The sequence below is a fragment of the Castor canadensis genome, chromosome 17, assembly GCF_047511655.1.
Source record: "Castor canadensis chromosome 17, mCasCan1.hap1v2, whole genome shotgun sequence".
Taxonomy (NCBI): domain Eukaryota; kingdom Metazoa; phylum Chordata; class Mammalia; order Rodentia; family Castoridae; genus Castor; species Castor canadensis.
In genome coordinates, this window is record NC_133402.1 from 55,675,901 (window position 1) to 55,689,451 (window position 13,551).

The following is a 13,551-nucleotide window of genomic DNA, read 5'->3' on the forward strand; positions in this document are numbered from 1 at the left end:
GGAAAACTGTCACTCTACAGCCAGAAGGTTACTGCCCTCCATTCCTCTTCCGATCAGGTTACCCAAACCCTGGTAGCCAGTATATGACCAAGCACACCAAAGGTTGGGAGTTTCTGGAGATTTCTTCTCAGACACTGACTGAGCAGTACCAAAGAAGACTCCAAGAGACTGATATCTGGAGCAGATTTCCAATGAAAAGTCTGCCCACAATCCATAGAAAGTCACCAGACCACCAGCATACATGTGCTCTCTTCTTCCTATCGACTTCTCAACATCTTTCTTCATTATTTATAGCCAAGGACCACCAGGTTTTTGTGACCTACATAAATATAGAAAAGAATCCTAAAATGAACAGCCACACAGAAGAAAGCAGGAGAAATACCAAAAATATATTAAACATAAAGACACCTAAGAGATAAATGAAAATAATATACCCATAAAATAAGATATAATAAAATAGAAGCCAAGAACAAAAAGGGATTGTAAAAATTTTAAAACATGAGGGCTGGTGGAGTGGCTCAAGCAGTACAGCACATACCTAGCAAGCATGAGGCCCTGAGTTCAAACCCCAGTACAAAAAAAAAAAAAAAAAAAAAAGTCTCTAAGAAGAAAGCCCATGAAACAATCAGATGACTTGATATGCCACCTGGGGAAAAAAAAAAAAAAATCAAAAGGCACTTACCATGTTTCTTGAAGTAAATGAGGAAATATGTTCATATATACAAAGAAAACTACAGAAAGTTTAACACAAAATTATTTGCTCTGGGAAAAACAAAAATGTGTAGGAAAAAAACAATCATAGGTCCCTATTTAATTTAGAAGTAAGCAGTATCTTTGCACACAATAATGTGAATACTGATTTTACAGCAAATACACTAGAGTTTAGGCATTAAAAACAGGGCAACAATTCAGTTATGATACTAGGAAGTCAAATGCTAACTCTACACTGGTTTAGAAATAAGAAAAACAGGAAAAAATAAACAGAAGAACGTGTTGAAACAGCAGTGACCCCTGGAAAGTAGAGTATAATGTATAAAGGCCAAAAGCACGATACCATTTTTGTTTGTTTTAAGCCTTTTAGTGCTACTTTTTTTTTAATGTGCCACATATTAACTAGATTAAAACAACTTACTCTATATAATCAGTTTTGTTCACTGTATAAAGCAGTCACTACAACTTAATTTATAATAAGTTTCTTACTTGGAATTCTAAACTCATTGTCTTAAAAATATTATAATATGGTTAATTTTTGTACCAGTTTTCAGAAGGCATTTTACCCATAGGGATTAAAAAATATGGTACAAACCTAGTATTTCAAGTAGTCTTAAGCACCATAATAGTTTCCACGGAAAACCACATTGAGTACTCTCAGGAGGCATGTCTGTGTATAATCTCACCACTTGCTCTTCCCAGTGCAGAGGGAGCCAGGGAGTCTTTTAAAGGTAGACTGGATTAGAGAGATGGAAAGAAAGGAACTGGATCTGGCAAGATGGACAATCTTCAAGACCCACTATAACAGACCCACTCATGTGCATTACAGAAAATACTGCTAGGGGTTCCTCTTACCCCAGAGCTGGGTGAAGAAGCTCAGGGAGGCAATGCTCCCGCTGCCATTCCCACACAGCCCATTGCTGGGCACACACTGGATGTACTCATCAATCAGAATCTTCCTTGCTACAAACACTGATACAAAAATTAGTTCCTGGTTTACAAAGACATCACTTCAAGTGGTTTCTTTTCCACCGTGCCATAATCAAACTTCCACATGCACAATATCTTCATTCATTCAATAAAACTTGGTTAGCAGCCTATGTTAACACTTTCATTTGTATATACATTTCATATACATATATATAAACTATGTGACCTTGAGCAAGTTACTTAAAGCTTCTCTTTTTTCATATCTAAAATGGGAATAAATAATAAAAAAAGAAAATGGGAATAATGAGACCTGGATCACCAGAAAATCAGAAAGAAGTAACACATGTAAAGCAGTAGGGGCAGGTACACACAAGACTAAACTAATACCATCCTCCGTCTTCTATTCCCTATCACCACCCTTAGCTGAGAAGGGAGAAGAAACATATGTAAGCAGTCACAAATTATATAAATTCCTTTAACCAAAAAACCCTTACAAAAGCATGCATAATACATCAGTATTCTAGTTACTATAATATGAACTGATTTATACCCATTTGTTATTTTTCCTAAGCTTTAGTCTATGTTCCAGGACTAACTCCATTTTCAGCTTCAATTCCGTCAGACTAAATTCAGCTAATTCAGCTAGACTTTAAACAGGATTTAGAAGGGCACATTACAAAAACACAGAATTCTTCTCTGGTTAAAGACTACAAATCCATTCATGTAACGATGTCTAAACAGTCTGCTAAAAGCAATTTCATTTCAACACTGAGTTGATCTCAGACCTCAAGATCCTCCATCCTTAAAAAAAAACTAAGGGTTGGGGGAGTGGCTCAAAGTGGCAGAGTGCCTGCCTAGCAAGCGTGAGGCCCTGAGTTCAAACCCCAGTACTGCCAATTTTTTTTTAAACTAAAATAAAACTAAGATAATGGATGTTTAAGAGAATAACTTTTCCCCTCAAACACCACACCCTGAGACGAAATGAAGGGGCTGTCATAATATACAAAAAAATCCAACATCTATGTGCCTGCAACTATCAAAGACTTCCTTTTGGGGGCCGGTCCTTACTTCAAGTTCCAAATGGAGAGCAGCATCATTTTCCAAATTAAATCTCCAAACGACAAAACCAAACAGATAAACAGAACCACCAAGTGACCCAAAGCCAAGTTCTCCTTTCCCTTCAAGGTATTCAAAACAGGCGAGTGGCGTGAAAATGCAGGATCAATCCAAATTCCAACGAACCCAACAAAACACCAAAAAGGTTCTGCAGAAGCTAAAAGATCTGCTACCTGGCGATCCGTTCACTATTCAAAAATATGATTACTGGCTCCAAGATCTGGAGATTGCACAAACATTTAATGCCCTTATAACCTTACCCCTCTCTCAATTTTTTTTTTTTTGAAAAAGTATGGAGCCAGAAACTATTAACACAGCAGCGTGGCCTAGTGGGGTATGAAAACCACAACCAAGAGTTTGCCAATTTAGTCTAAAACGCGAACTTCCAAATATCCAAACTGCTGGGTCCTAAAGTGACGCGCACAACGGAGGGTCGGACAAACTTGGTGCGGAAGGGAAGGAAAGCGGTCCGCGGCTGGGACCCGGAGATCCGCGGGCTTTGGGAAGATGGAAGGGGCTGGATCCGGGTCTCTCGCGGCGGTCGAGGGGTGCGCAGGGCGAAGGGAGGATAACCCAGTGGCTGACCCGGGACCGGGACCACACCTCCCGGCCAGCACTGCAGACAGAGGCCAAGGCCCAAGGCGACCCCAGGGCGCAGGGAGGGGACCGGAAGCAGCGCGGTCAGCCCGATGTGCCCGCCCCGGCCCGGCGGCCCCACTCACCGATCAGCCGGCGCACCTCGTCCTCGCTCAGGTAGAGGCTCACGCTGGGCCCCGCGGACGCGGGAGGCAGCGCCGGGAGCCGCGGGGCCCGGGCGGCGGCGGTGCCGGGCGCGGGCAGCAGCAGCAGCACAAGCAGGAGCAGCAGCGGCGGCGGCGGCGGGACGCTCAGGCCGCGGGCCCCCGGGAGGCGCCCCCAGCCCGGTTGCTCCGGCCGCACCGCCCCGCGCATGGCTGCCGCCGCCCAGAAGGAGCGTCGGCCGCCCGCCGAGCCGCCGCCGCCCACCCCCGGCTCCGAGCCCCTCACAGCCCCGAGCCGGGGGCGGCCGCCCAGCTCATCGCGCCGCCGGCCCGTGGCAGCCAGCCGCCGCTTCAGACCGCCGGAGCACGCCCCCGCCGCCGCCTTCTCCTCCTCCTCCTCCTCCTCCTCGGCGGCATCGTCCACTGCGGGGAGGGGATTGTCCGCGGGGGCGCGCGCGTGCGCGGCGCCGCCGTCCTGGGAACGCGCACGCACGCGCCGCACGCCCAGAGCTCGACGGACTGGGCCCGGAGCCCCCGGGTTTAAAGCGCCCTGGCTGGGCGAAGGTCTCGCGGGGAGCCCTCTCCAAAAGAGCTGGTCCCGGCCTCGCGTTGTCGCCGATTCGCATGCTTGCTTGTCCATTGTCTGTGAGCCTCCTTCCACGTTGGAGAGTCCAGGAAGGCCGACTGCGGCCGCGTGGGCGCCCCAGGTCCACGGAAATGCCTGATTGCGAAATAGAAACATGCTTTTTTTTGTTTAGTGAGAACGTGCAGATAAGTAGAAATAACCCTTATCCCACTGTCGGAGGTCAGCTTCCACATTTCCATGTCTGTTCTCGTGAGGTTAGACTTTATACACTTAATTTCCAGAAAGCTTGTTTTCACACGTTACAAATTTTTATTTTTTTGTCAGTTTGTCACTACCATTTAGTATCATTAGTGTGTATTGTACAAAGGGGTTTCATTGTGACATTTCCATACATGCATACTTTGATGGAATTCACCCCCCTCTGTTGCTCTTTCTTTCCCCCTTTTAAAACCTATTTTAATGGGCTTCATTATTATATTTTCATATATACATACAAAGTACTTTGATCATAATCTCCCCCCATCATCCTCTCCTTTGCCCTCCCCGCTTCCCAAACAGTCCTAGTCAAAATTTTTATTTCTTATACTCATTTGCATAGCTATAATCAACCTATATCTGGGGTTATTAATCTGTGGTTCATGCCAGGTGTCAACAGCCCCCCAATTAAAAAAAAGAGTGTGCAAAAGTATATGTGTCGATGTGTGCTGGTGTCTGTGTACATCTGCCTGTGTGTATGCGTGTATGCTTGAGAACACAGAGATGTGGTACATGCATTTCATCATTTCTCCTGTCTCTCCAAAGAGGTTAAGAATCACGGATATAGGTCTGAGCTGCTGGTGAATTATTTTTGTGAACCGCCCACTATAGCAATCAAACTTGCTCCAGGTGCCCCTCAGTCAGGGAGCCTCCCAAGTGTCCTTCCTTGGCCCTGCCTGGCCTGGGTCACTTTGTTCCTGTGGGGAGGTCCATGCCCTGACCCCAAGACTCCCACCTCAACTGCCTCTGGAGAGCAGCTGTGTTCTCCCCTGCCCCAGCTTCAGTGCACAGTTGTTCCATCTGCAGTGAGGCCCAAGAGGCTGCTATTTTTATCCTCTAGAATAGAGTAGGCAAAGAGAGGCTAATGAGCAAAGTCCTGGAGCTTGGTTTTCTTTTAGAATCAGCTGGCCTGCCTTTGTTGAGCTTCAACTCCCCAGCACAGAATACTGTGCCTGTCATCCCACCAAAGGAGGCAAAGGAGGCTGGTGAGGGCTAAAGAAAAATGTGCCATAGGAGAATTAATCAAAGCCACAAAAGTCAGAAAAAACAATTTTATTGTGGAGGACACTTCTACATAGGGAGCCAGGGCTTTGCCAGGAAGGACTTGAGGCCAGGAACATGCTGTGTGAACGTTTTTTAAAGAATGGTATGTACACTGAATTTTTGAAACAGGCTAATAGTCCCCAAGTGTGGAGCTCCTGTCTTGTAAATGTCCTTTAACACTTTTAGATCTCGTTTTGCCAGTGGCTTCTTGAGGCAGTTTGATATAAAGAGCACAGAGCTGTCAGTCAGGCCTGTCTAGGTTCTAGTGTTTATTAATGGTGTGACCTTGGGAAAATTACTTAAACTCTCCAAGCGTTGGTTTTCTCATTCATAAACCAGCGGTGCTAAGGCCTGACTTGCAGGACTTTTAATTGGCGAAGCTATAAATAAAACACCTGGGCAGACACTAGTAGGTGTCACACCTGTTATTATTGCTGTCATTAAGAATCCTTTCCCTCCAATGACCACTTCCTATGAACCAATTACCTCCAAACAGTTCAGACCAGGGATGCTTGAGAATGTCATTCACTGACATAGTGCCTGCCCCACAGCCTGAGCTCAATACACATTCGTGCCAGGTGTCACACTAAGCACTGGGGACAAGTGAGCAAGGAGCTTCCTAGAGGACATCCGAGCAACAACCGTTTATTGCATGTTTTTATTAGTGCTGTGAGGGAAAAGCTAGTGTTTCTCAAAGTGTGATTCCCAGACCAACAGAATCATTATCATTTGGGAATTTTAGAAATGCAAATTCTTGGGCCCCACAGAGGGAGCAGCTAGGGCAGGAAGGGAGAAATGTATGCCTTCACAAGCCTCCAGGTGATTCTGATGCTGGTTGCCCCGTTAAGAAAAGTTCAACTCTTACCTTTTCTTTGGTCTGTTGTAGGTGCCTCTTTCCTGGCCCACCTGCCTTCTCCCTTAGGCCTTCAGCCTGTTCTCAGCCAGCAGCCAGAACCCGCCTGTGAAACATCAGTCTGGTCATGTCATTCACTGGTTTTCAGACTGTCAACGACTCCCCAACTCATCTAGACTACAAGGCAAAGTTCTTAAAAGGAGTCAGGGCAGTTCTCAAACTCTTCCTGACTTCCCTTCTAGCATTGTTTCCTGCTCTCTTCCTTCTCATTCAGCTTCAGCCACAGTGGCTTCCTAGCTGTTCTTTCAGTGCACCAGAGTCCTACTTGGGGCCTGTGCCTGGAATGTTCTTCCCTTTGACATCCACGTGGCTTCATTTCTCACCTCCTTCACAGTATATTCACATGTTAACTTCTGAATGAGATTAAAATTGCAAGCGTCTACTAAACCATCAGGGAAAGAACCTGCTCCCAGGGTCTCTCTCCTTTTTTCTCAAGGGCACCTAGTCTCACAAAGTCTTCATACCACTGAAATTATCCCTAAAGAGGAAGTCTCCTCCCTCCCTGCAAAGGTGTGGGTGGCAACTTTTGACGTTGCTCAATAAGCCTCAGCTTGAAAATGCTGGGAAGCCCTGACCTCAGTCTCCTCAGGTTTCTCCGCCTGGGGGGAGATGAAGGCCATAGTAATGACCACACTCTTCACTCTACCCCCACTGTTGGTTTTTCTTCTCACAGTGGTTGACCTTATTCTTCTCTTCCAGGAGACATTTTTGAGAAGGGCCAGAAAATAATATGGTCAGGACTTGTTCCTTCACTGTTCCTAAAAATGGTCAGCCTTAGATGAGGGGGTCAGGGGAGGTGGATGTAGGCTGTACAAGGACAGTGTGGGAGTGAGCTTATGGGGGTAACAGGTGTTCCATACATGGACTCTGGTAAAGGCTCATTGTATTTGGCTGGTGCACACAAGGATAAACACCCACCCTGCCCATAAACTCACAGAGCCGGGGGAGGGTCTGTTACCAACAGGGGTAGCTGTAAGATCTGAAAATAGCTCCTTCCCTTGCAAGGATCATTGAAGAATGCCACTCTCTGTCAGCAAGTAATATATTAACACATATGCATTGTAAAAGAGCCAAGCAACAAAAAAGTACCTGGAGTAAAATAGGAGCATTACGCTTCACATACACCCTCATCTCCCTTCCCTATAGTGTTTGCTATTATAGTCCCTTCTCTGGTCATTTACTTAGAGACATATGTATTTCAACACAACTCTGTGTGTGTGTACATGTGTGTTTTATTTACTCTCTTTTAAGAAATGGGGAAACCTTGATCAAGACCTCGGTTTCTTGGCTCTGTGTCTTGTGCACCCCAGACTGCTGGCCTAGACCTTCACAAGAAAGGTATAGGCCTGGTGTAGTCTCTTGTCTGGACCAAGTGAGAGAACAATGCAGAAGGACACTGGCTCACTAGTGCCTTTCCATTATTTTGGCTTTGGCTATGCAGCACTGGTTGCTACTGGTGGGATTATTGGCTATGCAAAAGCAGGTAGTGTGCCGTCCTTGGCTGCTGGGCTCTTCTTTGGGGGCTTAGCAGGCCTGGGTGCTTACCAGCTGTCTCAGCATCCCAGGAACGTGTGGGTTTTCCTAGCTGCTTCTGGGACCTTGGCTGGCATTATGGGGATGCAATTCTACAACTCTGGAAAGTTCATGCCTGCGGGTTTAATTGCAGGCACCAGTTTGCTGATGATTGTCAAACTTGGAGTTAATATTTTGAATAGACCCCATCCATAGTAGTCCTTTCTCTGCTTGGACTCATGAAGAATTAAAAATCTACAAACTTCCACTATTATCAGTGTATTAGAGAAAGAAGTGCAGCACATTTACTTATTCTGACATTTTACTTAAGAAAAGTAAGGGCTGGGGGCGTGGCTCAAGTGGTAGAGCATCTGCCTGCAAGTATGAGGCCCTGACTTTAAACCCCAGGACCACCAAAAAACAAACAAAAGAAGACAAAGCTTCATGGCTAGTATCAAACATGAGCCCTCAATGACCCCTGATATGGTTTGATTCTTGTGTGACATCATCTCCTCTCTCTGTATCACCAGATAAAATCGCCAGGGGTAAAATGTAAGGTGTCAACTCTGGGGGCCCTGAAGCCCATGCTCTGCTGAGAACAACTGAAACAAATCTCTTGGTGAGATTTAGGATGTGTGTTCTTTTGTTCATCTTAGAGCACAGACCTACTTTGGAATTACGTTAAATGAAATATCAATGAAAAAAAAATTTACTCTAAAAAAAAAAAAAAAAAAAGAAATGGCACTTGACTGCTTGAGCCACTCCTCCAGCCCTTTTGCATTGGATATTTTTAAGATAGGGTCTCAGGAACTATTTGCCCAGAGCTGGCTTCCAACCAAGGTCCTCCTGATCTCTGCCTCCTGAGTAGCTAGGATTATAGGCATGAGCCTCAGCACCCGGCTCATGATTTACCTTTTTAACTGATCAAAATAAGTTAAGCTCTTGAAAGTCTCAGGCTATCCAGAAGAACCTCCGTAGAATTCTTTTGATAGAGATGGATTCTGAAATATTTTATTAGTTCTAAAAATAGACCTCACAACCTTACACATATTCTCTGTGCACATAGGTAGATATTTTAAAAGGGTAAATTCCACGAAATGAAATCTCTGAGTCAAAGGGAGTTAGGTTTTAATTTTGATAGAATATGCTGAGTTGCCCTCCAAAAGACTTCATCAATATGCATTTCCACCAGTGGGCATAAAAGGTAATATATCAGTATTTTCTGTTTTGTTTTTGACAGTTGTTTAATCCACATTGTCTTTATTACTAGTGAGCTTAAACACCTTGTATATTTATCTTCTCCTCCAGAAGAGTGTACACCACTCAGTTCACATTTCAAAGTGTCCATCCACAACCTCTATCTGTTTTTTTGGTTGGGTTGTTTGGCTCATTGATTCATAGATATTTTTTTCTTTTACTGTGTCCCTTGTTATTTAACTTTATTTATTATTTTGCTTAATTTAAATTTTAAATTTGTATTTTGAATAACTCTTATCTTTTCCCTTATAGTTTCTACATTTTGTGTCTTACTGAAGAAGGATCTCACCATGAATAATTTTTGTACTTTTCTTCTTTAAAAAAATACTAGCTCCTTAATCCATCTGGAATTTATGTTTATGTATGGCATATGACACAATTTTATTTTTTCCATATGGTAAGCCATTTGTCCAAAACACTATTCATTATATTTATTGAATATTCTACTCTTAGTAGCTGTATAGAATTTTAAACAAAACAAGAGCCTTTGCCTGCTTTCACTTCCCACCCCCTCACACACTTCCATGTGAAGATGATCTAGCTCTTCATTGGCTGGTACAGCAGACATCACCCACCACATGTGGCTACCAAGTACTTGAAATGTAGCCAGTAGGAACTGAGATAGGCCAGAAGTGTAGAATACATGTCAGATTTGAAAGAATGGGAAATATCTCATTAATATTTTCATATCAACTACATGTCAAAGGGATAATAGTTTAGATATGTTAAAAATGTATTATTAAAATTTATTTCACTTGTTTCTTTTTTTACCTTTTTCTGACTTAGCTACTAGAAGTTGCATCTATGGCTTACATTATATTTCTATTGGGCAATGCTGATCTAGATATTAGTTCCAGATTGTTCAGTACTTCATTTTAAAGAGCTACATTTTTCACAGCACTGTGAACAATTCACCAGTTGCATGAGCTACAATAACGAAATTAAAATAGGCCCCTGATCCTATGAGAAACCACGTAGATGGTCTTCATCTCTTGTAAGCATTTTTTAAACCACAAACATCAAAATTATTTGACTCAAAAATGCAGAATTTGAGCCATTCTAATATGAAAAAGAAGTTCTACAAAAAAGATAAATCTGTACTCAAAGTAAATACTGTGTTGGCATCTGAAACATTCTTATTCATAGTATCTTGGGTTGAAAAACTGGAGAGAGGAACTGGAGATCTTTGCTCAGTTGGAAAGCAGCTTAAAACTACACTGAGAAGCCATTTCTACCAATTTGGCAAAAGCCAAAACTTCACTAACACATTCTGTTGGCAAGGATGTGGGGAAATGGGCACTTTTTTGCATTGTTGGTAGGAGTTGAAATTGATGCAAATCTCTGGAGGACAGTTTGGTAGTGGCATAGCAGATGTAAAGGCATATACCCTTTGACTCAGTAGTTCAACATCTAGAAATTTTATCTTACACAGACACTTATGCATTTATGCAATAACTTACATAGTAGACAATTTCATGCAGCATTGTTTGTTTACCAGAAGGCTGGAAAACCTGGAATCTATGAACAAGGCAGTGTTTAATATTTATGGTTCATTATAAGCATCTCACAAAAGATAATCTGGACCCTGGGTAGTGGGTACATATGGGGATAGCAGCCTAGAGCCAAATGGAAGAGACTTTCTTGGACTGAGAAGGTCCCAGAATAAAGAGTAGGTGTTGATACATTTAACAGACACAAGTTGTCCCCTGAATCCATTGTCCTTTTTGTCCATACACACACAATTTTGGCTATGCAAACTTCCCAGCCTCCCTTGCAGTTCACCAAGTTCTCACCAATGACCAGTGGAATTTGAACAAAAGTGATGTCTGTATCTTCTGCTCCCCCTCTTCATGCAGAAGTGATATTGTTTCCACTTGGCTGAGGATGAGCACAGAGTCTTAAAGGAGGTGAAGCAAGATAGTAGATGTAGCATGTATGCCACATGAAGTACAACCCACTTGTCTACTTACACTGGCCAGATTCTTACGTGAAATAAACTTCTATCTCATTAAAGCCATTCAGAGGTCTCTTTGTTACAATGGCTTTGTTTTAACCTAACTTCTTCTGTGTGTTTAGTTTGGACAGACAGAAGGCAGGCCCATATTCCTAGGGAAAACCTAGGAGATAGTCTTTCAAATTGTGAGGAGGTCTTCACAGTTAAGTGGGTGGTACAACTGATGGGGGGGGGGGAGATCCTTGTATTTTCTTTTGCTGCTATAACAAATTAGTACAGCCCTAGTGGTAATCAGCAAGAGCTTATTCTGCAACACAAGCAGTTCAACCAAATTTTACTAACCTTCTTATTATGACAGCATAGTTCTCTGGTTTTTGTCATTTATTCTCCTTTAAAAAAAAAATCTCTGCTTATAGCCTCAGCTTCTCCATAATTGGTAATTCCTCTTCATGCATTTCACTCTTACATTGGCCTCATATAGCCTGCATTTGCAGAATAGAAAACATTGAATATTTCTATTTTATAGACATTGCTTGTATTTTTAAAAGTTGTTTTATTTTTACCAAAAATATACACAAATACAGTTTTAAAAGTCAAATAGTTAAGCCAGGAACAGTGGGTCAAAACTGTACTCCTAGCTACTTGGGAGGTGGAGATCAGGAGGATGGAGGCTGGAGGCCAGCCCAGGCAAAAAGTTGAGAGACTATCTCAACCAATGGCTGAGCACAGGCCTGTCATCCCAGCTATGTGGGGAAGCACAAATAGGAGAATTGTGTTCCAGGCCAGCACAGGCATAAAGCAAGACCCTAGCTCAAAAAAAAAAAAAAATAACCAACACAAAAAGGGCTGGAGGGGGGTGACTCAAGTGGTAGAATACCTGCCTAGCAAGTGGGAGGTACTGAGTTCAATCTATAGTATCATCAAAAAGTCAATAATTCTACAGGCTTATAAAAAAAAAAAACTGCATTGCCTCCTATTTTCCACTCTCACTGGGTAACCACTTTGAAACCCCTTTAGCTTTTTATTCACTTTTATCACTTATACAACCACTGTTGATTTTTTTACTCTAGGCATTATCTATTGATTTGCCATTATAAAATACAATATGTATCTTTGCCCTGTTTCACCTCACACCCTCCAAAACACCATATGTATGCACTGCCTGTTCTCACTACCTTCCATCATACCCAAAATACTGCTTATGTAATTACATCTGTGTAAATATTATTCACAGCAGAGTTGTGTGGCCATAGTTTTCCTTTCTTGCAAAGCCTTCTCTATCCCTGCCCCAACCCCAAGTTAATTATGGTCACATTTACTTGATTTGCTTAAGTATCTATGTACTTATCCATATTCCCAAACTCACCCAAAGTTGCTTAAATCTCTCAATATGTTCAGACACAGCAACCAAATGGCCTATCAATTTTGTCACCATGGCATCTGCTTTTATTGCGGTCTGGGTGCTGAAAATGGTCATCCTACAATGTCATCATGCAGGAGATGCTCCTGCAACTCTTTTAGGGTTGGATCCCTGTTTCTTGGATCTTGTCCTCTTTCTTGATTTGCCTTCTTTATATGGTAAGCCTTCGAGTCTTATTCTAAGAAAGTGTACATGGGAAATAAACATTTTGAGAGCTTGCACATTTGAGAGTCTGTTTAAAACCCTTTGTGAATGCTTTATTCCTAACACTGACTAAGTATAATATTCTGGTGGGAAGTTATACTCCCTTGATTATATAGGCATTGTTCCATTATCTTGTAACATTCAGTACAACTTTTGAAGGTCAGATGCCATTGGGGATCTTTTTTTTTTTTTTTTTTTTGGTGGTACTGGATTTTGAACTCAGAACCTTATACTTGCTAGGCAGGCACTTTACCACTTAAGCCACTCTGCCAGCCCTTTTTACTTCAGTTACTTTTCGAGTAGAGTCCTGCATTTATGCTTGGCCACCCTGGACCACGATTCTCATATTTCTGCTTCCCAAATGGCTGGTATAACAGGTGCATGGCATCATACCCTCCTTTTTATTGGTTGAGATGGAGTCTTGTGGACTTTTTACCTGGGGTTGGCCTTAAACCACACCATAATCTTTCCAAGTAACTAGGATTAAAGGTTTGACCCACCAGCACCCAGTTCCATTATGATTCTTTGTCCTTTTTTTTTTTTAAATCAAAACTTCTCTCTATGTCTCCCTTTCCCGCCTTCAGAAACTTTGAGGATCTTTTCTTCATTCTTGATATTCTGAATTTTTTTATATTTTTTTTCTTTTTCTGGTGCTTCAGATAAAACCCAGGGCCTCGCTCATGCAACCACTGAACCATATCCTCAGTCCATCTGAAAGTTTTTTATGTGTGTCTTGGTATGTGTTTATTTCAATCAGTTGTTCAAAGCACTTTGCACCTTTCAATCTGGAAACAAAGGCTATTCAGGCATGTGAAGTTTTCTTGAGTTATAGCCTTGATTATTTCCTCCCTCTATTTTCTTTTTCTTTCTAAAATTCCTATATCACCTGTCTGTGTGTCTGCTAACCTC

The 13,551-nt window shown here is 42.6% G+C and overlaps 1 protein-coding gene and 1 pseudogene across 3 annotated transcripts in view; one reads left to right on the top strand and one right to left on the bottom strand.

The window, feature by feature from the left end:
* Ryk (receptor like tyrosine kinase) overlaps positions 1 to 3,723 on the bottom strand; it is a 92,460-nt gene extending 88,737 nt beyond the window's left edge. For all 3 annotated transcript variants that reach the window (XM_074059385.1, XM_074059384.1, XM_074059386.1), the window contains exon 1: positions 3,480 to 3,723. In XM_074059385.1, coding sequence (XP_073915486.1) covers positions 3,480 to 3,708 — 229 coding nt within the window. In that variant the 5' untranslated portion in view covers positions 3,709 to 3,723. The remainder of the gene's footprint in view (positions 1 to 3,479) is intronic.
* A 3,899-nt stretch (positions 3,724 to 7,622) lies between these two features.
* Positions 7,623 to 8,131, top strand: LOC109687717 (transmembrane protein 14C pseudogene; annotated as a pseudogene).
* The last annotated feature ends 5,420 nt before the right edge of the window (positions 8,132 to 13,551 follow it).